The sequence below is a fragment of the Oncorhynchus gorbuscha genome, linkage group LG02 (assembly GCF_021184085.1).
Source record: "Oncorhynchus gorbuscha isolate QuinsamMale2020 ecotype Even-year linkage group LG02, OgorEven_v1.0, whole genome shotgun sequence".
Classification (NCBI taxonomy): Eukaryota; Metazoa; Chordata; class Actinopteri; order Salmoniformes; family Salmonidae; genus Oncorhynchus; species Oncorhynchus gorbuscha.
In genome coordinates this window covers 83,607,939-83,635,337 of record NC_060174.1, presented here as the reverse complement: position 1 = coordinate 83,635,337, position 27,399 = coordinate 83,607,939, and the positions used below count along the sequence as shown (strand labels likewise).

At 43.5% G+C, this 27,399-nt stretch overlaps 1 protein-coding gene across 1 annotated transcript; it reads right to left on the bottom strand.

The window, feature by feature from the left end:
- Positions 1-860: 860 nt before the first annotated feature.
- LOC124011372 (E3 ubiquitin-protein ligase CBL-like) lies at positions 861-25,646 on the bottom strand. The gene is made up of 15 exons (XM_046324688.1): positions 25,087-25,646; positions 23,471-23,718; positions 19,594-19,740; positions 19,282-19,438; positions 11,610-11,731; positions 11,317-11,454; positions 10,768-10,855; positions 10,345-10,476; positions 6,868-7,104; positions 6,489-6,605; positions 6,058-6,335; positions 5,382-5,540; positions 5,115-5,236; positions 3,222-3,401; positions 861-3,117 (listed from the first exon to the last, which is right to left on the bottom strand). The coding sequence occupies exons 1-15, from the start codon at positions 25,228-25,230 to the stop codon at positions 2,939-2,941; spliced, it is 2,448 nt and encodes an 815-aa protein (XP_046180644.1). The 5' UTR covers positions 25,231-25,646; the 3' UTR covers positions 861-2,938.
- Positions 25,647-27,399: the final 1,753 nt, after the last annotated feature.

The window sequence follows — 27,399 nt, the reverse complement described above, 5'->3', positions numbered from 1 at the left end:
AATGAAAACTTACAAGTGCATTTCAATGGCTAAGGCATGACTGAAAATACATATTTCCACTGATAGATTTAATTCACAACAGATAAAATTGATCATGACACACACCTCACTATGGTCTATAACAGAGACCCAGAATGTGATCGACAGGGGAAAGGGGTGAGTTTTCCCATCTAACCACTGTTATGCTGTCTCCTGGAGTGAGTAGCACAATAGCTTCAGATTTCCAGAGTGCAGGCTTGGTAGAAGAGGATGTTCAACACAATAGTCTAGACATGTTAGAACAGCATGCTCTTCCAGTTACCAGACTGGAAACTGTTCTCTTCTAGTATTATATTGGGCAGGAGGTTAGTGTTAAGACAGACGGTTACACTTCCACACTACATTCCCCCAGGAGGCAACCTTGTCCTGGTGCTGAGCCTGGTTAAGCACATCAGGTACTGGCAATTAAGGTGATCGTCAGTCTGTCCCAGCTTGCAAGCCATGAGGTTGTTGGTTTTGTTTGGCCATGCCTTTAGAATTTTTCCTTTTTGTACAGATATGTTTTGTCACCATCTGAACTAATAATAATCTGCTTATGCAGATAAAACAAGACAGAGCTGGCCCTGAACTCAGTAAGTCACTGTCTCCTGGGCACATGGGGGGGGGGGTTAGTGAGGACCAGCACGGTCCTCAAATTGCTGATTAATCACATGTGCACATTCATTCAGGTGACAGACCATGTAACTAGGCCTGGGACCCCTAGACAAAGTGCAAAACAATATTAGTAGGCTAGTTATTAGGTTTGTAACAAGAGCTACATGGACCATATCTTACAGTATTAACATTTTCTATAAAATATACCAATCAAATGTTAAAGAAAATATTGTTTATTTGAAAATCTTTAATGGCTGAGGAATGAACACATGGCAACATAATGAATGCTGAGTACATTCAAATGAATAAATAAAATACTTTAACTACACATGCAATAAGGCAATGAAAAAAGTTGTTAGTTCTCTCTATGTACAGGTGAGGCGCACAATGAATTCTAACATACAATTTCACATTGTTATCTTCGATCGAACGACAAAGCACAAACTGTGCTTCCGTACATCAGTAAATTCTGCAACTATTGAGCAATGACTAGTGTGGCTTATGAGGCCACAGCAATCTCTTATGACAGAGTGTCCTCTTGTGGTGAGTCCACATATGAGCGACACAGCGGAAAGCAGAGGCATGAAGTCAATTCTCAAATGATTTTACAAGGAGTGGCACTTAAGTTGATGATCAGGGAATTGCAGTCAAAGTACATCACAATTTGAAAGAAGTTAACAGTATTGAACTCAAGCGAAAAACAGATGCAGAAATATCATGGCCATTCTTTACAACTAATAATGTGATTTAAACCTGTATTTAAATATTTGGCTTTGAATCCAACACCTAACATTTCTGGTGTGAGTCCCCAAATAACCTTGGCATATTACTGCACATTGTTCAGTCTGTTGTACCCGAGTCCAGAGGACAATGACAAAAACTCCATGTTCAACGGGGTTTCAAATTCAAAAGGAGATTTAAATGATTCATATATATAACAGATTATATATATATAACAGATTTCTCAAATGTGTCGAAGCCACATCAATGGGAGAAAAAAAAACTATCCTAATCAACGTAGGTACAAAGAAAATACATTAGTTCAAAACGCATACTGAGCCACCTTAAGATGGGGCCATATTCTGTTTGTAACGTATAAACAAGAACGTTGTACAAAGTGTTCTTTCCCAGAGGAGGCAGCAAAGCAAGTCTGAGGTAGTGCCAATTAAGTACTTCATTTCACTAAATATCATGGTATATACATGACTTGGATCACTTTGTCTTCTCTGCCCAATCAATATATTATTGTCTGGAAAATGAATAGTATGGATCCGAAAAAACAAACCCTTACAAGCAGAAGTCCAATTGCACACTGATTAGCAGAGAGCAAAATGCAGATATACTCCCTTTATTTTTAAGTATGACATTAAAAAAAGGACACTCACTTTAAAATATAAGCTATTCACAGAATTAACAATAAGGCCTAACAGTGAATGATGACATCAGAAATGTTACATTAGTTCACCAGTCAATGTTAGCACTACACTGAATACATTCTGAGATTACGTACACGTCATTCAGGCTTATATATTATAAGTAAACTAGGAACTAAAGCAATTTGGATTTTGCTTACTTTAAAAAAAAGAGTTACTTCACCTACTGCAATTACAGTGAAATGCATGACATGGAGCCCTGTAATACTGCAATCCAACTAAAATGTTCACATTCATTGGCTTTAGCACAAACCACAGAATCAAATGGTTTAGTCTCCACCTGGCTTATCTAGTTACAAACTGTATGTACGACTATGACACAATCAAAACTAACATGGTCACCATTAGGGTGAAGAGGGAGTGGGAATAATGAATCAGGTATGCCCCAACAACAGTTACTGCTGCTGCACAATAAGTCCATAACTATTCCTGACTGCAGCCTAAGCACACCGTGTGAATTTCGGCTTACTCTACCTTGCACTCAGAAACAAGGAAATGCTTAGAGCCGTACAATAAGACTGGAGGCAAGCACAAACAACCATACAAGGGTCAAAGGCTTGGCCATACAGAGGCCACGTCAAGCATTCTCCCTCTCACTTAGATGCCTGTGCATGGGATCGAGTCCTCTTCCCCTTACAATTTACAGTGCTTCCAGACCGGTCACAACCAGCACAGTAGAAATGCTATCCATTATGGCACAGTGGGTAAAGGATATAGGGTGTGGTGTTGAGGCTGCTACGTGAGGATGTGGGCCGTGGAGGGGATGGACACAAACTCGCGCAGGATGTTCTTAGCCGTCTCCAGGTTGTTCTGGGCGATCATCAGGGCCTTCTGAATGTCCTGGAACGAGTAGCCCTGGCTCATCAGATGCTCTATCTCCCCGTTGATGGGTAGCGCCACACCGGGAACGGGCCCCCCTCGGTAGCCAGCTGATGGACTGGCGGAGGGAGCAGGGCTTCTGGGGTAAGGGGGCGGGGCCGGTGGTCTGAGTTGACCCGGCGTGGGAGGGGCTTAGGGGGGCACTCGGAGTCCTGACCTGATGAAAACGTAGCTGGGAGAGAGGAAAGAACATGTTCGTGGTGTTTGATAAATATAACTCTTAACATGACAAAGCAAGAGAGGAAAAGGACTGAAAACTAATGCTGAGTTACATACAGGCATCTATGGTAGGGCTGTCCATTGATCGGCAGCTGAAGGCGGCCGAGGTGCCGGTGACGTCAGAGAGGGTACGCCTGGCGGGTGCTGGGGGAGCCTGGGGTCGGGGGTAGTCATACTCATCCTCCATCTCCTCTACCATATGGTGCAGGGGAACCGCAGGGGGAGGGATGAGGTAGTCTGGAGGGTGAACAACAGGATTGAAGGGATAAAAAGAGTGATTTGAATACCCTGAACACAGGATATACACTACTGTTCAAAAGTTTTGGGTCACTTAGAAATGTCCTTGTTTTCCATGAAAACATACATGAAATGAGTTGCAAAGGTTCTAAATAATGATTTTCCATTGTAATAATAATTGTGTCCTTCAAACTTTGCTTTCGTCAAAGAATCCTCCATTTGCAGCAATTACAGCCTTGCAGACCTTTGGCATTCTAGTAGTCAATTTGCTGAGGTAATCTGAAGAGATTTCACCCCATGCTTGGATCGGCTTGATGGGCACTTCTTACATACCATACAGTCAAGCTGCTCCCACAACAGCTCAATAGGGTTGAGATACGATGACTGTGCTGGCCACTCCGTTAGAATACCAGCTGACTGCTTCTTCCCTAAATAGTTCTTGCATAGTTTGGAGGTGTGCTTTGGGTCATTGTCCTGTTGTAGGAGGAAATTGGCTCCAATTAAGAGCCATCCACAGGGTATGGCATGGTGATGCAAAATGGAGTGATAGCCTTCCTTCTTTAAGATCCCTTTTACCCTGTACAAATCTCCCACTTTACCACCACCAAAGTAACCCCAGACCATCACATTGCCTCCACCATGCCTGACAGATGGTGTCAAGCACTCATCCAGCATCTTAATTTTTTCTGCGTCTCACAAATGTTCTTCTTTGTGATCCGAACACCTCAAACTTAGAAACTTGTCCATAACACATTTTTTCAATCTTCCTCTGTCCCGTGTCTGTGTTCTTTTGCCCATCTTTACCTTTTCTTTTTATTGGCCAGTCAGAGAGGGCTTTTTCTTTGCAACTGCCTAGAAGGCCAGCATCCCGGGGTCGCCTCTTCACTGTTGACGTTGAGACTGGTGTTTTGCGGGTACTATTTAATGAAGCTGCCAGTTGAGGACTTGTCCTCTTGCTCAGTTGTGCACCGGGGCCTCCCACTCCTCTTTCTATTCTGGTTAGCGCCAGTTTGCACTCTTCTGTGAAGAGAGTAGTACACAGCGTTGATTTCTCAGAACAAGAATAGACTGCAGAGTTTCAGAAGAAAGTTCTTTGTTTCTGGCCATTTTGAGACTGTAATCGAACCCACAAATGTTGATGCACCAGACACGCAACTAGTCTAAAGAAGGCCCATTTTATTGCTTATTTAATCAGAACAAGTTTTCAGCTGTGCTAATATAATTGCAAAAGGGTTTTCTAATGCTCAATTAGCCTTTTAAAATGATTACCTTGGATTAGGTAACACAACGTGCCTTTGGAACATAGGAGTGATGGTTGCTGATAATGTGCCTCTGTACCCCCTCATGTAAATATCCCATTAAAAATCAGCTGTTTCCATCTACAATAGTCATTTACAACTATGTCTACACTGTATTTTTGATCAATTTGATGTTATTATAATGGACAAAAAAAATGTGATTTTCTTCCAAGGACATTTCCAAGTGACCCCAAACTTTTGAACAGTAGTGTGCATTTTCCACTTGCTGAGATACATAACTGTAATCGGATTGTGGCCACATTCATTGAGCTAGTATGTTTCTTGGCAGGTGTAGACATGCAAAAGACGCCAGTGTGATTCAAGTTTCATGATGGTTTTCTGATTGTACAAAGGGGATGACTTCATGTGCAATCAGAAAAGTGAGAATAGAGATCCTTCATCCATCTCCATGTACCTGACTCTGGTGGCTGCTGGGGCAGGGAGGGCAGAGGGAGGGGCTCCGTAGCAGTAGCCTGGATGTTACACATGGACTCATACACCTGAGGGTCCTCACAGTCCACATCACACGCCACAGTCCTAGGAGAGAAGGGGGAGAGGAGAGAGAGGTAGGGATGGAAGAAGATAAAGGGCAGAGGGAGGGGCATCAGAAAAACCTTAGTCAGGACCCTGTACTGATCGTAATCAACCAGGTCACCTCATAGTGACAGTGTTGAGCACTCACCGTGAGTCGCGGTTAGTGGGTTGGAACGGTGGTGGCGAGGGCACGACAGCACCTGCCATGGCCCAGGAGGGTCCTGCTGCAGGGAGAGAGGTGGGGCTCATGTACTCATTCTCCTCATCACTCCCAGATGACTTCTCACCAGTAGACTCCTGTTGTGGTCTAACAACAGAGAGCAAGACAGACTGAGCCAGGTAATACATACAACACATTGAATTACCAATCAGTCACTCCATGAGTTACTACAGGGTATATAGACAATCTAAGTCCCAGAGAGCCTCTGATTCAACCAATCACGTCAGGAATGGAAGGCCACCATTACATTTGGGGTGGCAAGAAGCCTAGTGGTTAGCGCGTTGGACAAGTAACTGGAAGGTTGCAAGATCGAATCCCCGAGCAGACAAGGTAAAAATCTGTCATTCTGCCCCTGAACAAGGCAGTTAACCTACTGTTCCTCGGCAGTCATTGAAAATAAGAATTTGTTCTTAACTGACTTGCTTAGTTATATATATATATATATATATTTATTTATATTTTTAAAAAATATATTGTTTAAGTGCTGGACTAGAATAAAAATCAGCATTTCCCATAACTCTTCAGGGCAAGAGTAACTTCTCTCTATTGAACATCTACATTACATCCATACCACATTTTATCAGATTCTATACAAATGCCATACCCGACTGCCAGGGAGTAGATAGCTGCTAGGGGCTTTGCTCTGTGGATGCAGTCACTGTCACTGGGTCCGTTGGTCTGTGGGGGGGCCTTGGCTACGTGCCGGGGAACCATGTAGTTGGAGGCCCAGTTGGGCTCTGGAGGGGTGCTTGGCAGAGGTCTCCTTTGAAGCCGGCCCTCTGGGGGTCCAAGGGGAGAAGGGCGTTCGGGTGGGGGAGGTGGGGGTAACTCTCGCAGGGCAGGAGGGAGGGGCAAAGGTTTGTCTCTGTGGAGGGCTGCAATCTGGGGAGAGCAGATATTAATGACTGTATGCAATACTATCTCTCTGGATTAGAGTGTCTGCTAAAATAGTCAAGTGTAAAAATCACATGACATGCATGGGCACACCATTATATACATAAAGAAAGCTTGAATTTGATTAGGTCTTCCACTTGCCTTGGTTGTTGCTCCTTGGCCCGGGGCCCCTGGGGAGCTGGGGGGCCTCTGCTGCAGCAGGTCCAGCCTGGGGGGCACGGGAGGCAGGGGCGTCACAGGGGAGGGCGGGCGCTCCACCTGAAAACACAGGGGAGACATCAAAACAAGTAATACGTGAGCTTGTTTCTAAAACATGTAGATGGAGGGAGATGGTTTTTTAGTTGTTGATTTACTGGGTGGTGTATCTAATTGGCGAATTCTGAAAACTACCAAGTCTTTATAGATCGTCTTTTTACTTTTACCACAAGGACACAATGATGATGTGAGATGGTGTGTGTAGGAGAAAGAGAGAGAACATGACAAAGCCGAGCTGGTCATAGATGGTGGCTGGTGGTCTTGCCTTGGTGCAGGCCAGCCTGCTCATAATGAGGTGGGGATCCTCCAGGCGGTCGTCATCGTCCTCGTCGTTGCTGGGGGAGACTGACAGGGAGCCCCCTCCTTCCACCCCGTAGGGCCCCTGGAAGCTGGCAAAGGAGGCCCCGCTGCTGCTGTTCTTGGGGTGGAAGGGGTCTACCACGATGGGCTCTGTGCCTTTAATCTCACAGCGGCAGAACGGACAGCCCTGCCCCTCCGATTCCTAGGAGAGAGCAATATTGCAGTTTAAAATAAAATCGGGCAAAGGGCTGATATCCACAAAGCATCTCAGAAAAGGTCCAAGGAATCCTGTGAACCTGTTTTAAGAAGGAAAAAAACCTCCCAGCTCAAGAGTAAGTTTTAGGATGATAAGACACTGCTTAGACATGCGGCATCGCCAGCGTGAATTCTATATAGCATGCTTCAGACCACAGTGAATGTGACTATACATCAAATGTAATGGTAAAATGTTTTAATCATTTTTGCCTGACAATCACTTTACTTACTCTTAATTATCACCTAATGTTAACATGCACAACATTTGCATGCACAACATTTATTTTAATCAAATTTATATGGTTAAAAGTTCATTTTCACAACATTATTGTTAATCAACACACACTCGTTGTCACTCCCGTTGAACAACTCTAAATCACTTTGGCACAGTAGGCATCAAGTCACTTGGCGATAATGTTGCATACAACACTATCAAAGTTAACACATATATATGCCTTCAATTGCACTACTTTTAGGCATGCCCAATTTAGAGATTTTCTATTTCTTTTTTATAACATGTTGCATTCCAAACGGATAACTTTAAATAACATGTAGGTAATTAAATAATCAAGTGGTTAAGTATTTAGGCACATCATAAAACATGTCTTGTGAAATTGTCAAAAGTGCAAGCGATACTTTTACATGTAGGTCTAGATTATTTATGGATTGATGAAATATCAAAACATTCTGAACAACTCAAAAGCAATTGCATGTGACACAGGAAACACTGACTCGCTGAATCTTTATTATCAAGACACCTGTTGAACTATTAACTGTTCAGGGCAGCTTATGATGCATCCTAAATACACTGCTCAAAAAAATAAAGGGAACACTAAAATAACACATCCTAGATCTGAATGAATGAAATATTATTATTAAATACTTTTTTCTTTACATAGTTGAATGTGCTGATAACAAAATCACACAAAAAATGATCAATGGAAATCAAAATTATCAACCCATGGAGGTCTGGATTTGGAGTCACACTCAAAATTAAAGTGGAAAACCACACTACAGGCTGATCCAACTTTGATGTAATGTCCTTAAAACAAGTCAAAATGAGGTTCAGTAGTGTGTGTGGCCTCCACGTGTCTGTATGACCTCCCTACAACGCCTGGGCATGCTCCTGATGAGGTGGCGGATGGTCTCCTGAGGGATCTCCTCCCAGACCTGGACTAAAGCATCCTCCAACTCCTGGACAGTCTGTGGTGCAACGTGGCGTTGATGGATGGAGCGAGACATGATGTCCCAGATGTGCTCAATTGGATTCAGGTCTGGGGAACGGGCGGGCCAGTCCATAGCATCAATGCCTTCCTCTTGCAGGAACTGCTGACACACTCCAGCCACATGAGGTCTAGCATTGTCTTGCATTAGGAGGAACCCATGGCCAACCGCACCAGCATATGGTCTCACAAGGGTCTGAGGATCTAATCTCGGTACCTAATGGCAGTCAGGCTACCTCTGGCGAGCACATGGAGGGCTGTGCGGCCCCCCAAAGAAATGCCACCCCACACCATGACTGACCCACCGCCAAACAGGTCATGCTGGAGGATGTTGCAGGCAGCAGAACGTTCTCCACGGCGTCTCCAGACTCTGTCACATGTGCTCAGTGCTTTAATCTGTGAAGAGCACAGGGTGCCAGTGGCGAATTTGCCAATCTTGGTGTTCTCTGGCAAATGCCAAACGTCCTGCACGGTGTTGGGCTTGTAAGCAAAACCCCCACCTGTGGATGTCGGGCCCTCATACCACCCTCATGGAGTCTGTTTCTGACCGTTTGAGCAGACACATGCACATTTGTGGCCTGATGGAGGTCATTTTGCAGGGCTATTGGCAGTGCTCCTACTTGCACAAGGGCGGAGATAGCAGTCCCGCTGCTGGGTTGTTGCCCTGCTACGGTCTCCTCCACGTCTCCTGATGTACTGGCCTGTATCCTGGTAGCGCCTCCATGCTCTGGACACTACGCTGACAGACACAGCAAACCTTCTTGCCACAGCTCGCATTGATGTGCCATCCTGGATGAGCTGCACTACCTGAGCCACTTGTGTGGGTTGTAGACTCCGTCTCATGCTACCACTAGAGTGAAAGCACCGCCAGCATTCAAAAGTGACCAAAACATCAGCCAGGAAGCATAGGAACTGAGAAGTGGTCTGTGGTCACCACCTGCAGAACCACTCCTTTATTGGCGGTGTCTTGCTAATTGCCTGTAATTTCCACCTGTTGTCTATTCCATTTGCACAACAGCATGTGAAATGTATTGTCAATAAGTGTTGCTTCCTAAGTGGACAGTTTGATTTCACAGAAGTGTGATTAACTTGGAGTTACATTGTGTTGTTTGAGTGTTCTCTTTATTTTTTTGAGCCTATGACTAAAGAAGCTTCATGCATTGCTTTTAGTTTTACCCATAAGAGTAGGATGTGCTATGTAGGTATAACCTCTCATTCTCTCATAGAGAATCTGTGAACATAAGTTCAATCAGGAGAAACATTTACATTTACATTTAAGTCATTTAGCAGACGCTCAGGGATTATCCAGTCGCAGTACATTTTAATGACCTAAAACATTACATTTCTACCTTTAGATTTTGTGGCATAGACAAAGTTAAGATATGAGGCAGGGGAGGTGATCAAAATAATACTCTGAGCAAAGGAGAATGTTTTGGGATTTTCACTCTCCAGACATTATTTCCTGAAGGTCTTAATGATGTATGTTATGTTGTAAATGTGAACATGAATTATTCCCCTATTTCAGATTACTCTGACGTTTTTCTTGCGCTGTACGCAGCGATTTATGAAAATTTGCTTGGTAGGTCGATGTCCTCATTGTGGTTTTACAGACGTCTTTAATACGTTATGTACACACTATTTAAATATTTATGAAATGCATATTGTTATATTTGGTAGCACTTATTTGTTTTCCCTCAACTCAAACCCAATTTTATGGGTGGAACGGATGTGGGTGTGGCTAGGTCTACATGAGGGTGCCAATTTTAAAAAACTCAAAAGCTCTGACGAAGGCCATGGAACCGATACATAAAGCTTATTAAAAGAGCAGAGTGCGGGTTTCTTTTTCTCATTTTACCCAGAGTAGGAGCAAAACGTCTATTCTCAACACTTACGACCAATAAAATATACAAAATGAATGTGAAACATTAGACACTCTTGCAAGATGACATAATTCTGGGAAATACCTGCCAGGCAGTGAGACAGGAGGTGCACATGAGGTGGCTGCAGGGCTCTATCTTCACATCCTTGTCATTCTCAGCACAGATCTTACATAGCTGGAATGTGGAGCCCATCTCACAGTAGAGCTCATACTGCTCCTGTAGCACAGAGAAGAGAAAGGATGAGTATCACACAAGTAAATGATAGAATTGTCATCTCAGTGTATGAGATACTTCAATAGGACAAATATTTTTCTGGCCCAATTCTGATTTTAGGAAACATCCATCTAAACAGACAGTATTCTGACAAGTATACAAATGTATGTTTAGGGCATTGTAAGCAATTGAAAATTACATTAGGCAAAAGTTTGAGTCACAAGTGCATCTGAAGTCTGAATTACAACCTGTAGTGAATGTTATGAACTTAGTGGATGTGAGAATGTGTCTGACCTGTGTGACTTTAATGTGGTCCTGTGGGGAGGGCTCACACAGCCCTGTGAGGTCTGGGTTCTGGGCCCGGCCGTCTGGGAACAGGTAGCTGGAGAGCGAGCAAAAAGTCTAAACATTGGCCAGTTGAAGCCAGAGGCTAATTAAATGAGCAATTATGTGATGATTGAAAGAGGTTGAAAATCAGTTTGACTACAAACTACAGAGGAAATGTCACACAACAGATTTTAGAAACGCCTTGACTGAACCAGAAAAGATAGTATTTGGTAATTTTTTCATCTTAACTATGTGTAACAGTATAACTTTATACAGTCCCCTTGCCCATACCCGAGCGCGAACCAGGGACCCTCTGCACACATCAACAACAGTCACCCACGAAGCATTGTTACCCATCGCTCCACAAAAGCCGCGGCCCTTGCAGAGCAAGGGGAACCACTACTTCAAGGTCTCAGAGCAAGTGACATCACCAATTGAAACGCTATTTAGCACAAACCACCGCTATTTAACAAACCACCGCTACCGCTTCACATCCGTTACATATGTCATACTCACAATCCCTCCCTGAATCCGTCAATGAGGGCCTGAAAGAGGGGCTTGTTGTGGGGGATGGTCTGCAGAATGTTCCCATCTGCAGTGATGTAGCCAATGGCCCACTGGCCCAGCCGAGTGCAACTCAGTCTGAAGATATAACTGACAGAGGCAGACCAAAGATGTGTGGTGTGAGAGAAGTTGTGTACATGTTGATGTACTTGGATGGTCTGTGATGTTTTTTTGAATGCAAGTGTACATGTCAAAATATTTACTTCAGCGTCAAGTGTATGTGTCATTGTGTGTGTGTGTCTCACCTGCCAGGCTTGTGGATGAACCTTTGCAGTCGGGCCTTAACCTCGTCGTAGGTGAGGAAGGCCATATACCCCGGGTGTGTGACAGCCAGACTGTTCCAATTCCTCAGTAGAGATGACCATGGCTGCACAATACACACACACACACACACACACACACACACACACACACACACACACACACACACACACACACACACACACACACACACACACACACACACACACACACACACACACACACACACAACCCTTAAGCAACAACAGCTTGTCTTTGTATTGACAACAAATCTTTATCCTAGTTAACAAAGAAGAACTTGTGTTCTTCACCTGATATTCACGGCAACAGTGGTCACCAACGATGTTCTGGAGAACTACAGGGCGTGCATAATTTTGTTTCAGCCCAGCTCTAAAATCTCCTCAATGCCTTAATGATCAATTGATTTCTAGTTGAAGCTGATGTGTAGTGATTAGAGGCTAACCGATTATGTTTTTCAATGCCGATACCGGTACCGATTATTGGAGGACCAAAAAAGCGATACCGATTCAAATCTGACGATTTTTTAAAATTTGTAATAATGACAATTACAACAATACTGAATTAAAACTTATTTTAACTTAATATAAAACATCAATAAAATCAATTTAGCCTCAAATAAATAATGAAACATGTTCAATTTGGTTTAAATAATGCAAAAACAAAGTGTTGGAGAAGAAAGTAATATGTGCCATGTAAAAATGTGTGCCATGTAAAAAAGCTAATGTTGAAGTTCCTTGCTCAGAACATATTAAAGTCATATTTAACATGAGACTTCAATATTCCAAGGTAAGAGGTTTTAGGTTGTAGTTAATACAGTATTTACAGGACTATTTATCTCTATACCATTTGTATTTCATATATCTTTGACTATTGGATGTTCTTATAGGCACTATAGTATTGCCAGTGTAACAGTATAGCTTCCGTCCCCCTCCTCGCCCCTACCCGGGCTCGAACCAGGAACACAGACAACAGCCACACTTGAAGCATCGTTACCCATCGCTCCACAAAAGCCGCAGCCCTTGCAGCGCAAGGGGAATAACTACTACAAATCTAAAAGCAAGTGACGTTTGAAACAGTATTAGCGCACACCCAGCTAACTAGCTAGCCATTTCACATTGGTTACACCAGCCATTAGGCTGATAGGCTTGATGTCATAAACAGCGCTGTGCTTGTGAAGAGCTGCTGGCAAAACGCACAAAAGTACCGTTTGAATGAATGATTACGGGCCTGCTGCTGCTCAGTCAGACTGCTCTATCAAATCAGACTTAATTATAACACACAAAAATACGAGCCTTTGGTCATTAATATGATCGAATCCGGAAACTATCATTTCGAAAACAAAACGTTTATTATTTCAGTGAAATAACGGAACCGTTCTGTATTTTATCTAACGGGTGGCATCCCTAAGTCTAAATATTCTTGTTACATTGCATATCCTTCAATGTATGTCATAATTACGTAAAATTCTGGCAAAATAGTTCGCAATGAGCCAGGCAGCCCAAACTGTTGCATATACCCTGACTCTACGTGCAGTGAACGCAAGAGAAATTACACAATTCCACCTGGTTAATATTGCCTGCTAAACTGGATTAGTAGTTATAACTAGAGATTATGATTGATTGTTTTTTATAAGTTTAATGCAAGCTAGCAATTTACCTTGGCTTCCACTACATTTGCGTAACAGGCAGGCTATTCGTGGAATGCAATGGTTAGAGTGTTGGACTAGTTAACTGTGCGGTTGCAAGATTGGAACCCCTGAGCTGACAATCTGTCGTTCTGCCCCTGAACAAGTCAGTTAACTCACAGTTCCTAGGCAGTCATTGAAAATAAGAATGTGTTCTTAATTGCCTAGTTAAATAAAGGGTATAAATATATATATATATATATATATATATATATATATATATATATATATATATATATATAAACAATCGGAGCCCAAAAACACCGATTTCCAATTGTTATGAAAACTTGAAATCGGCCCTAATTAATCGGCCATTCCGATTAATCGGTCGACCTCTTAGTAGTGATGGTTGAGAACAAAACGCCTTCACACCCGGTCTCATTTAGAACCGTTGTGTACATTTTACACTAAATATTGAGATTTATACATTTGGCACATGCCATGAACACGCATGTTTTCTGTTTATAAAATCAGACCTGTCTTCAAACTGTATCCGTGAACAAGCATAACAACTCTGCCTGAAAAACACCCTTCAGTTTTTATGGTGACAAGAAGGTCCTTATTTTTTGTATACTTTGGTAGTATCTAAAGGGAATAGCAATGGCAAACTTGATTAAATGCCTTCGGAGGTGTTGGCAAAATGTTTTCTTTTGCAGTTACATTTGCTGTAGCTTGACAGTTTCTGAAAGACAAAAACAATTAAATTGTTGTGCACCTGTAAACAGATCATTCAAATTCAATTATGTTTTGCATTTACTTTTTCCAGAACCTAAATAAGCTGCACTGCCCACAAATTCTGAAACATTCTCTACTCAGAAAAAAAACAGTCTGTTCTACTGCGCTTTGGATTGGACAGCATAGACCAATTTCTATTTCCTACTGTGAAGTGGGTTCAATTAAATGAGAGATGGGACAAATGGTAGCCCATCTTATATTGTTGTAGGCCTATTGGCTATTTTAAGAGTATGAAACCATCAGAAGAGTTGTAGAACTTATTCTGCAATGATCGTGGAAAAAAAACAAACAGGAAATAGATCAAATTAGGTTTTTGCTCTTCTTACATTTACATTTACATTTAAGTCATTTAACAGACGCTCTTATCTCACTAACAGAAAATGATTGCATCTGGTTATAACACTGAACAAAAATATAAATGCAACATGCAATGTGTTGGTCCCATGTTTCATGAGCTGAAAAAAAGATCAGACATTTTCCATATGCACAAAAAGCTGTGCAGCTTCATTAAATTGTACCCGCAAAACACCAGTCTCAACGTCAACGGTGAAAAGGCAACTCCGGGATGCTGGCCTTCTAGGCAGAGTTGCAAATAAAAATCCATTTCAGACTGGCCAATAAAAAGAAAAGATTAAGACGGGCAAAAGAACTGACACTGGATAGAGGAACTCTGCCTAGAAGGACAGCATCCCGGAGTTGCCTCTTCACTGTTGATGTTGAGACTGGTGTTTTGCGGGTACTATTTAATAAAGCTGCCAGTTGAGGACTTGAGGCATCGATTTCTCAAACTAGACACTAATGTTCAGTCGTTGCTAAGTTTTGAGAAATGACACAAATATACATTTCCTAAGTCTGCTGCCTCAGTTTGTATGATGGCAATTTGCATATACTCCAGAATGTTATGTAAAGTGATCAGATGAATTGTAATTAATTGCCTCTTTGCCATGCAAATGAACTGAATCCCCAAAAAACACTTCAACTGCATTTCAGCCCTGCCACAAAAGGACTAGCTGACATGTCAGTGATTCTCTCAACACAGGTGTGAGTGTTGACGAGGACAAGGCTGGAGATCACTCGGTCATGCTGATTGAGTTTGAATAATAGACTGGAAGCTTCAAAAGGAGGGCGGTGCTTGGAATCACTGTTCTTCCTCTGTCAAACATGGTTACCTGCAAGGAAACACATGCAGTCAACATTGCTTTGCACAAAAAGGGCTTCCCGGGCAAGGATATTGCTGCCAATAAGATTGCACCTCAAACAAACATTTATTGGATCATCAAGAACTTCAAGGAGAGCAGTTCAATTGTTGTGAAGAAGGCTTCAGGGCACCCAAGAAAGTGCAGCAAGCGCCAACACAATCTCTTCTCTCCAGGAAAAAAAAAACATTGGGGACAGACTGATATTCTGAAAAGGGTACAAGGATTGGACTGCTGAGGACTGGGGTAAAGTCATTTTCTCTGATGAATCCCCTTTCTGATTGTTTGTTTGGGGCATCCGGGAAAAAGCTTGTCCGGATAAGACAAGGTGAGAGCTACCATCAGTCCTGTGTCATGCCAACAGTAAAGCATCCTGAGACCATTCATGTGTGGGGTGGCTTCTCAGCCAAGGGAGTGGGCTCATTCACAATTTTGCCTAAGAACACAGCCATGAATAAAGAATGGTACCAACACATCCTCCGAGAGCAACTTCTACCAACCATCTAGGAACAGTTTGGTGACGAACAATGCCTTTTCCAGCATGATGGAGCACCTTGCCATAAGGCAAAAGTGATAACTAAGTGGCTCATGGAACAAAACATCGACATTTTGGGTCCATGGCCAGGAAACTCCACAGACCTTAATTCCATTGAATTTGTGGTCAATCCTCAAGAGGCAGGTAGACAAACAAAACTCCAAACATTGATTATGCAAGAATGGGCTGCCATCAGTCAGGATGTGGCCCAGAAGTTAATTGACAACATGCCAGGGTGGATTGCAGAGGTCTTGAAAAAGAAGGCTCAACACTGCAAAATTGACTCTTTGTATCAACTTCATGTAATTGTCAATAAAAGCCTTTGACACGTGTGAAATGCTTGTAATTATACTTCAGGATTTAATAGTAACATCTGACAAAAATATCTAAAGACACTGAAGCAGCAAACTTTGTGGAAATTAATATTTGTGTCATTCTCAAAATCTTTGGCCACGACTGTACTTGTCCTCTTGCTCAGTTGTGCACCGGGCCTCCCACTCTTTCTATTCTGGTTAGGGCCCGTTTGCGCGGATCTGTGAAGGGAGTAGTGCACAGCGTTGTTTTCTCAGAACACAAATAAACTGACGAGTTTCAGAAGAAAGTTCTTTGTTTCTGGCCATTTTGAGACTGTAATCGAACCCACAAATACTGATGCTCCAGATACTCAAATAGCCGGTTTTATTGCTTCTTTAATCAGGACAACAGTTTTCAGCTGTGCTAACATAATTGCAAAAGGGTTTTCTAATGACCATTAGCATTTAAAATGCTAAATTTGTATTAGCTAACACAACGTGCCATTGGAACACAGGAGTGATGGTTGCTGGTAATGGGGCCTCTGCACGCCCGTGTAATGGGGCCTCTGCACGCCCGTGTAATGGGGCCTCTGCACGCCCGTGTAATGGGGCCTCTGCACGCCCGTGTAATGGGGCCTCTGCACGCCCGTGTAATGGGGCCTCTGCACGCCCGTGTAATGGGGCCTCTGCACGCCCGTGTAATGGGGCCTCTGCACGCCCGTGTAATGGGGCCTCTGCACGCCCGTGTAATGGGGCCTCTGCACGCCCGTGTAATGGGGCCTCTGCACGCCCGTGTAATGGGGCCTCTGCACGCCCGTGTAATGGGGCCTCTGCACGCCCGTGTAATGGGGCCTCTGCACGCCCGTGTAATGGGGCCTCTGGCGCTCTGTAATGGGGCCTCTGCACGCCCGTGTAATGGGGCTCTCTGCACGCCCGTGTAATGGGGCCTCTGCACGCCCGTGTAATGGGGCCTCTGCACGCCCGTGTAATGGGGCCTCTGCACGCCCGTGTAATGGGGCCTCTGCACGCCCGTGTAATGGGGCCTCTGCACGCCCATGGGGCCTCTGCACGCCCGTGTAATGGGGCCTCTGCACGCCCGTGTAATGGGGCCTCTGCACGCCCGTGTAATGGGGCCCGTGTAATGGGGCCTCTGCACGCCCGTGTAATGGGGCCTCTGCACGCCCGTGTAATGGGGCCTCTGCACGCCCGTGTAATGGGGCCTCTGCACGCCCGTGTAATGGGGCCTCTGCACGCCCGTGTAATGGGGCCTCTGCACGCCCGTGTAATGGGGCCTCTGCACGCCCGTGTAATGGGGCCTCTGCACGCCCGTGTAATGGGGCCTCTGCACGCCCGTGTAATGGGGCCTCTGCACGCCCGTGTAATGGGGCCTCTGCACGCCCGGTAATGGGGCCTCTGCACGCCCGTGTAATGGGGCCTCTGCACGCCCGTGTAATGGGGCCTCTGCACGCCCGTGTATGGGGCCTCTGCACGCCCGTGTAATGGGGCCTCTGCACGCCCGTGTAATGGGGCCTCTGCACGCCCGTGTAATGGGCCTCTGCACGCCCGTGTAATGGGCCTCTGTATGCCCCCCCCAAAAATAAAAAAAATCTACCATTTCCAGCTACAATAGTCATTTACAACATTAACAATGTCTACACTGTATTTCTGATCAATTTTATGTTATTTTAAATGGACAAAGAAACGTTTTTGAAAGAAAAACAAGGACATTCCTAAGTGAACCCTAACTTTTGAACGGTAGTTTACATGTGTGTATAGTTAATGACTATACATATAAGATAAACAGAGAGTAGCAGCAGTGTAAAAGAGGGGTTGGACACACACACACAATGCAAATAGTCCGGGTAGCCATTTGATAAGCGGTTCAGGAGTCTTATGGTTTGGGGGTAGAAGGCTTTGTCGTGCACTCTTCACGACTGTCTTGGTGTTTTTGGACCATGATAGTTTGTTGGAGATGTGGACACCAAGGAACTTGAAGCTCTCAACCTGCTCAACTACAGCCCGTCAATTAGAATGGGGGCATGCTCAGGCCTTTTTTTCCTGTAGTCCACAATCATCTCCTCTGTCTTGATTACGTTGAGGGATAAGGTTGTTATTTTGGCACCACCAGGCCAGGTCACTGACCTCTCTATAGGCTGTCTCATCGTTGCCCGTGATCAGGCCTACCACTGTTGTGTCGTCTGCAAACTTAATGATGGTGCTTGAGTCGTGCCTGGCCACGCAGTCACGGGTGAACAGGGAGTACAGGAGGGGACTGAGCACGCACCCCTGAGGGGCTCCAGTGTTGTTGATCTGCGTGGCGGATGTGTTGTTACCTACCCTCACCACCTGTCAGGAAGTCCAGGATCCAGTTACAGAGGGAGGTGTTTAGTCCCAGGTTCCTTAACTTATTGATGAGCTTTGAGGGCACTATGGTGTTGAACTCTGAGTTGTAGTCAATGAATAGCATTTCTCACATAGGTGTTCCTTTTGTCCACTGGCCGGTAACCACTGCTGCACTACAAACTAAACATACAGGCAACTCTGCTCCAGCTCAATTCTCAAGGCTAATTTGAGGACGTAATTTTGGTTTCTGTCTGCCCAGACAGACTGTGCCAACACTTGTAGCCTCTGTGCACACAAAGTCGAAGGAACTACTGTAAAGGCCCCGCCCAGTTGTGAGACATCCAATAGAGGACGTACTGACTGTACTTTAACCACCCCACCCTAAATGATGATAGCTGCTCTATCTCTAGCTTTGTACTCAAATGTCTTTATTGCCTCTGATGAAATAAAAGGTACCCATGTTTTGTTAGCTTCTACAATTAACTATCTACACAGCAGTTGAGCTCTGTAAACATTTGGCTCCTCAGAGAACTTTGACTGCATGAAAGGTAGTTCATTACTTATGAATACGATAACTGCTACAGTAAGTGGTCCTGAATTGACTTAATGTAAGTCACTTTGTATTAATTTAGGAGATGCTCTTATCCAAAGTATTATGATAATGAGTGGGTCAGCAATGGGAATTGGGAGCAGTGAAAGCAGATTCCCTACATATTGGTGGTGGAAGGGGTGTACAACTATTTTGGTAGTGGATGAGTTGAGATTCCACCATTCAATCTAAAGTGCTTTAGGCACCTGGAAAAGTTATTAAAACCCATCCATCATTATTTGCATTTGAGAAATCATTACCTGGAAGAGCCTGGTGAAGATGTCAAACTCGAAGACGGAGATGTAGTCGTTGCATGTGAGGTCGATGGTGGACTTCAGAGCCATGGCCTCCAGGCCTGAGCTGATGGGGTGGAACTCATGAAGAGCCTGGCGGAACATCCTCCATGGAACAATGGTCCTACAGAGAGGAGAGGGTTTAGTGATACAAAAGTAGTAATTATCCCCAGGCATGTTTTTAGTTTGAGCGTTTGTTTCATTTTAACCCATTTTTAAATATGGCATCCCAACTAAGGACATTTTATAAGATAACGGAGCCCCCCCAAAAAAACTCACTTGTCACCAAAAGACCTCCTCCAGAACTCGGCGGCGTCTGCTTTGGTGATGCGGAAGTTGTCTCCTTGGAATAGGCCATTGGGAAAGATGGCTTTTAGCTCAGCCAGCATGTGGCTGAATATCAGCGACAGCTTGGTCAAGTTCCGCCTATGAAGAAAAGGTATGTCATCTTAGCGTCCTCAGACAAACCTCATCCCTGAAGTTGACCAATGGTAATGTATTTTCTTGACTTTGGTACCCCCAGGTCAAACATTTAAGGCTAGGTAGTATAAGTCTAGTCTTTCAGGACTGGATGGCTTTGAGTTGGGGTTGGTATACAATCATTCAGTTGTAAGAATGTGTGATGAGCTTCTTAGAAGTGTCATCTGCTGAGAACCCATTGCAAAGGCACACAACACCAAACTACTAATCAATGTGTATGTTAACCTTATTTATGACCAAACTATTGCATGTGGTATATGAGTACTAGCATGTCAGTTTCTTATAATGGCACATGCATTTGTGCTACTTGTGAGTTAGAAGAATCCCCGATATCATCATTGCTTCCACAGCACTAGAATGAGATATTTATGATTGCTAAACTGAAACTAAAGTAAACAGGATGGGTTTTAGCAATGTATTTCTGAGTAGAGGAAAATACCCTAAAAAGAGCTGTTTGTTTAGCTTAAGGCGGTTCTTACATCCCCACTTTCCTTTATGCAACATGACCTGCAACGAAATAATAAATGCCCAATTCCTATTTTCTAGTATTTTTTGTTGTGGCTAAAATGGCAAAAAATATCCTCAAATAACACGTGCCTAATTAATGGAACATTGGTTTGAGGTGTGAGGTAGTTTCTTGGAAATCGTAGTCAGCATGCAGCACTCTGTCACAAACCACCATGGAGATTCAAAACACTGATAACAAAGCATCTCCCACCAGGGTCATGGGGGGAGGGGTTCCTGTTTTGAAGCTTAACTGCGCTTAAACATTTCTACCACTTGCGGGGAAGTGTAACAACCCACATTAACTAAAAAACCAAGACATCATATGAGAAACCACACCGAAAACAAGACATACCAGTAATCTTGACAACAAGAAAGGAAACATTTGATAGGATCACCTAGGCCTACTTTTCAAGTTGGGTTCTAGCCGTTGCGCTAATTTTGACCTCACCTGGTTATACAATCAACAACTATACTGAACAAAAATAAAACGCCACAATTTAAAAGATTTTACTGAGTTAGTTCATATACAGTACATTCGGAAAGTATTCACACCCCTTCACTTCTTCCACATTGTTACATTAGCATTAATTATTTTTTGCTCCTCAATCTACACAAAATACCCCATAATGACAAAGCAAAAACAGGTTTCTAGAAATTTATGAGCAAATTTAAATATATATTTTAAAAAAGATATTACATTTACAAAAGTATTCCGACCCTTTACTCAGTACTTTGTTGAAGCACCTTTGGCAGCGATTACAGCCTTTAGTCTTCTTGGGTATAACGCTACAAGCTTAGCACACCTGTATTTGGGGAGTTTCACCCATTCTTCTCTGCAGATCCTCAAGTTGTCAGGTTGGATGGGGAGCATTGCTGAGATGTTCGATCGCGTTCAAGTCCAGGCCAATCAAGGACATTCAGAGACTTGTCCCGAAGCCACTCTTGCGTTGTCTTTGTTGTGTGCTTAGGGTCGTTGTCCCTAAGGTGAACCTTCATCCCAGTCTGAAGTCCCGAGCAGGTTTTCATCAAGGATCTCTCTGTACTTTGCGGTGTTCATCTTTCCCTCGAGCCTGATTAGTCTCCCAGTCCCTGCCGCTGAAAAGCATCCCCACAGCATGATGCTGCCACCACCATGCTTCACCGGAGGAATGGTGCCAGATTTCTTCCAGATGTGACGCTTGGCATTCAGGCCATCTTGGTTTCATCAGAACAGAGAATCTTGTTTATCATGATCTGAGAGTCCTTTAGGTGCCTTTTGGCAAACTCCAAGCGGGCTGTCATGTGCCTTTTACTGAGGAATGGCTTCCGTCTGGCCACTCTACCATAAACGCCTGATTGGTAGAGTGCTGCAGAAACAGTTGTCCTTCTGGAAGGTTCTCCCATTTCCACAGAGGAACTCTGTCAGTGACCACCGGGTTCTTGGTCACCTCCCTGACCAAGGCCCTTATCCTTCGATTGCGCAGTTTGGCCAGGTGGCCAACTCTAGGAAGAGTATTGGTGGTTCCAAACTTCTTCCATTTAAGAATAATGGAGGCCACTGTGTTCTTTGAGACCTTCAAATGGTGCAGAAATTATTTGGTACCCTTCCCCAGAACTGTGCCGACACAATCCTGTCTTGGAGCTCTACGGACAATTCCTTAGACCTCATGGCTTGGTTTTTACTGTGCTATGCACTGTCAACTGTGGGACCTTGTATAGACAGGTGTGTGCCTTTGCAAATCATGTCCAATCTACTGAATTTACCACAGGTGGACTCCAAGTTGTAGAAACATCTCAAGGACGATCAATGGAAACAGGATGTACCCGAGCTCAGTTTCAAGTCTCATAGCAAAGGGTCTGAATACTTATGTAAATCAGGTATGCTTTTTATAGCTTTCTAAAAACTTGTTTTCGTTGTCATTATGGGGTATTGTATGTAGAAAAAAACATGTTTAATCCATTTTAGATTAAGGCTAATGTAACAAAATGTGGGAAAAGTGAAGGGTCTGAATAGTTTCCGAATGCACTGTAAGAAAATCAGTCAATTGAAATAAATAAATTTGGGCCTAATCTGTGGATTTCACAACTGGGAATATATATCTGTTGGTCACAGATACCTTAAAAAGGTAGGGGTGTGGATCAGAAAACTAGTCAATATCTGGTGTGACCACCATTTGCCTCATGCAGCGTGACACATCTCCTTCGGATACAGTTCATCAGGGTGTTAATTGTGGCATGTGGAATGTTGTCCCACTCTTCAATGGCTGTACGAAGTTGCTAGATATTGGCAGGAACTGGAACACGCTGTCGTAAACGTTGATCCAGAGCATCACAAACATGCTCAATGTGTGACATGTCCGGTGAGTATGCAGGCCACATTTTCAGCTTCCAGGAATTGTGTACAGATCCTTGCGACATGGGGCTGTTCATGCTGAAAAATGTGATGGTGGCGGATGAATGGCACGTCACTGGGCCTCAGGATATCGCCACGGTGTCTCTGTGCATTCAAATTACCATCAATAAAATGCAATTGTGTTCATTGTGCCTAGTTTATGCCTGCCTATACCATAACCCTATCGCCACCATGGGGCACTCTGCTCACATGAGCAAACCACTCACCCACCCAACACCATACACATCGACTGTGGTTGTGAGGCCGGTTGGACGTACTGCCAAATTCTCAAAAATGACGGAGGAAGCTTATGGTAGATAGAAGAACATTAGATTATCTGGCAACAGCTGTGGTGGACATTCTAGCAGTCAGCATGCCAATTGCACACTCCCTCAAACTTGAGACATTTGTGGCTTTGTGTTGTGTGACAAAACTGCACATTTTAGAGTGGCCTTTTATTGTTCCTAGCACAAGGTGCACCTGTGTAATGTTCATGCTGTTTTAATCAGCGTCTTGATAATCTATTCACCTGACAGGTGTGGCATATCTTGGCAAAGGAGAAATTCTCACTAACAGGGATGTAAACAAATGTGCACAATTTGAGAGAAATAACCTTTTAGTATATGTGGAACATTTCTGGGATCTTTTATTTCAGCTCATGAAACATGGGACCAATACTTTAAATGTTGCATTTATATTTTTGTTTGGTTTATAAACTATTGCCTTGAAGAAACAACATGTTGGCTATAGCAGAAACAGACTGGCTATCAGCAGGCGCAATATACCCCTCCATTTTACCTGGGTTGAGAGTTCTCCTCATACATGCGCTCCTTGGCCTCCTTGAACAAGCTCATGGTCTGCTTGATCTTATTGGTCAGGTTCTCCATCACCACCCGGAAGTACTCATTCTCCCCAAGCGTCTCGATCTTGCCCTCGTAGCGTGACAGTATGGTGCGGAGGTGCTGGTAGGTGTCTGGCAGTAGGTCCAGGATGTATGGGGGGCTGTTCTTCAGGGCCACCTTCGGGTTCTGGCACAGACGCACCACCTGTGTGGGAAAGGGAGGGTGAGACGAGGTCGGAGGAAACTGGAGAAAGCAGTCCCGCATACCAGAATGACTGGTCATATAACAATGGGTTCTCAGATGTTTATTTTTCCCCACCCCTTTATTGCTTTTTGAAAGCTTACATTCTCTGCTCTACATCTGTCTATGCATGGGCTGTGTCAACACTTGATCTTTGTCAAGACAAAAAAAAACTGTCTTGGGTCATAAAAATTGCTCAAGGTAAGTGGTTAGGAGAGCAAGTCTGGCTCTAGAAATTACAAGAACTGAAAGTGTCACTAGTAATATCATGCGTACACTGGGATGGAATTAAAACAACGACACAGGATACAGATGCACTTGTTTTGTTCTGCCTTTATGATTTATGATAATATGTTCTATTGCTTGTGTGGGCCAACTGCATGAATGGGGAAGATGGATATTTGAATGTAGAGACAGAAAAAGCATATCATGATACACAGTGTGAGAGTAAATTTGGGGTATAAGTGACCTGGTGATTTACATTCAAGTGGAGAATTCAACGTTTACATTGTGGCTCCTGTTTGTGGTTAAACCAATTATTTACAGTCTGGATGATGTTTGTAATTCAACTGGTTCATTCAACCAGGCCTAGCCAGTCCCTTGTTATGGTCTCAATTGTCTAATGACAATACACCAAGTAGTTCTCATCTTTGTTTTTGAGAAAATACAATTAAAAAATGTAAGTGTTGATATTTTTACCACACCAGTAGTAGGAAAGGGAACATATACAACCTCAAATGATAGGCCTACACGATTGTATGACAAATATATAAAACATGACAAAATAATTTGGTATTGTTGTTCTGGTTGAATAGGCCATTTGACACAGGGATCAGGTACAATTGTGTTAATTCAAGCGGAGTCAGTGAGCAAAACAATCAATATTGAAAAAAAAAACACGTGATAGTTCAATCACACATAGACTTAGTTGTGAAACTCAATAGCCAAGTGTCTTCCTGCCAAAGACAACTTGTACACTGTTGAAATCAAAATACTAAACATTGCTCAATTAGCATAATTTGTGAAATTCGGGCCATTTGGGGGAACAACGTATTAGATACAGTTTTATGAAGAAAAATAACTAATGTCTGAAAACATTTGCTTCATTTTGCAGAATAAATAGTATTTACATGATTAGTCGGGGTAATTGTTCCCCTCATTTAGAAAAAAGACTGTCAAACATTATCTCTCCTATATTCTGTGACCTATTGTTTTGCTATTGCTACACTATGGACATAACAGTAAACCTGGCATTTCACATGTTAAGTATTCTTGCAATTTAAATGCACATCCCATAAGACCCGAGAGGAAATTAGATGGCTTGTCACCTACCTTATCCATAAGTTTCCAGCATTTCTCCACCATTTTCTTGTCTACCACTGCAGGTTGGTGAGGCTGGAGAAGCTGGTGATGGGGCTGAAATGCGTCCTTCATCAAGCCGATGAGACCTGCGCCCCTCCTCGGATTTCCTGCCATGCTTCTGTCGCCGGCCGGGGGAGAACCCCGAGGCGGTCAATGAATGACAATTCTGGGCACGTATTTACAGACAACTGCCGTGATTACGGTCTCTATTGTTATCTGATAAAAAGAGTAATAATCACACAAACCTTGCTAGACGAAGAAAATCGTGAGCTTGCTAACTAGCTAATTTAAAGTCCTCATTCGCCTTCTCATTTCGTCGGAAAAGACAGGGGTTTGCATAACTCAACCTCTTGCCTGTTTTTTATTTGATTTCTGACCCGTCTGTTATCTTTGGAGACAGGTAAATACAAAGGCGTACATCTTCAGACATTCAGCGAAATAGGAAAGTAACTACTATTTGTCTGTTTTCTTCCTATGTTTCAGCTTTTTTTTTTTGCCTGTAGAGTGAATTGGCTAACTTCCGGCTTGGAATGATCTTCAAATGTCAAAATAAAAGTAATTTTGAAACCCATGAAACAATGCACTTCTGACAATTAATTACGTTTTTAATGAATACAAACATTACAATGCAATCAAAACAAGAAAAAAATGTAAAAAATACCAAATGACAAAAACGTAGGCACATTCTTCATGCTTTATTTAAGCAATAAGGTCCGAGGTGGTGTGGTATATGGCCAATATACCATGGCTAAGGGCTCCGCACAACACGGAGTGCCTGGATACAGCCCTTGGCCAATATACCATGGCTATATACCACAAATCCCCGAGGTGCCTTATTGCGATTATAAACTGGTTACCAACATAATTAATGCAGTACAAATAAATGTTTCATCACACCCATGGTATACAGTCTGATATACCACGTCTGTCAGCCAATCAGCATTCAGGCCTCAAACCACCCAGTTTATAATGAGAAATACATTTTTATATATACTGAGTTCAGTAATTCAACAAAGATGTGTTGTCAGTCATAATTGTTGGTTTGGATGTACTGTAGTTATGTGCCTTGTAAAAAAGGAAGAAGATGTATGTATGTTCCACATATTTTACATGTTACAAAATCACTAACAAAGGAGGACTACGACAGCACTATGTCTGTGTTGGCAGCTGTTGGGTCACCTAACCTACTTTTTAGGATTCCAAGTGCTGCAGTGCAATATATTATTATATTCTGCCTCAAAGCCAAGAGTGACTCCCATAGGCTCATAGACATATGTGTTACAATGTATGTAGGAACTGTAGAGGATGGTGTTCTGGATAAAGCATTCAAGAGCAAAACAAGTTGACAACAGGCTCTGACAGTCAAGCCAGCAGTGTGTGCTGGCTCTAGTCCACATCTACCCTCAGAGAGAGTATGTCCTGCTCTCAGCCTGGCTAAAGAAAGAGGTCTCATCTTTTGCTGACCAGTAAGGTTCGTAGTGTACAGATGGAGGAAGTACAGCTGCCCTCCAAATGTAATGTTCTCATCCAGCATTTTGACTAGGCCTCCATTACAATAACTTACATTCCATTGAACAAGGAGCGGCACACCAACACATTGGTGAAAAACTAAAAACAGATATGCACAAAAAGCCTACCAAACGAGACAGTGCGTTCAATGAGCCGGGAACCCTCAAGGTGCACTTCTCCATTACTGTACTGGAGCTTATCGCATCTCACCTGTGGGCATCAAAAGTCTACCCTCTTGGGCGGTCACTCAGTACTCCTGTAGCAGCCAAGGAAGTCTGGGTCAAAAGTTATCAGTCACTTGCTGAGGGTGCTGCAATTTTCTTGCACATGCTCAGTAGTACCTGGACCACCCAGGATGACTAGTCCTCCATTAGTGAGGTTAACAGGGAGGGCCAAAAGCCAGTGCTACACTCGGTAACAACCTTTAAAATTATTATTTTTTTACCCCTTTTTCTCCCCAATTTCGTGGTATCCAATTGTTGTAGTAGCTACTATCTTGTCTCATCACTACAACTCCCATACGGGCTCGGGAGAGACGAAGGTTGAAAGTCATGCGTCCTCCGATACACAACCCAACCAGCCGCACTGCTTCTTAACACAGCGCACATCCAACCCGGAAGCCAGCCGCACCAATGTGCCGGAGGAAACACCGTGTACCTGGCAACCTTGGCTAGCGCGCACTGCGCCCGTCCCGCCACAGGAGTCGCTGGTGCGCGATGAGACAAGGACATCCCTACCGACCAAGCCCTCCCTAACCCGGACGACGCTAGGCCA

What these genes read in the sequence shown, in the direction of transcription:
- LOC124011372 (XM_046324688.1), bottom strand. Translation starts at nt 25,230, where the DNA reads ATGGCAGGAAATCCGAGGAGGGGCGCAGGTCTCATCGGCTTGATGAAG. An exon ending in CCTGTCTCACTGCCTGGCAG is followed by an intron (nt 7,105 to 10,344) that starts GTATTTCCCAGA and finishes GCTCTCTCCTAG; the next exon opens with GAATCGGAGGGGCAGGGCTG. An exon ending in CCCACTAACCGCGACTCACG is followed by an intron (nt 5,237 to 5,381) that starts GTGAGTGCTCAA and finishes CTTCTCTCCTAG; the next exon opens with GACTGTGGCGTGTGATGTGG.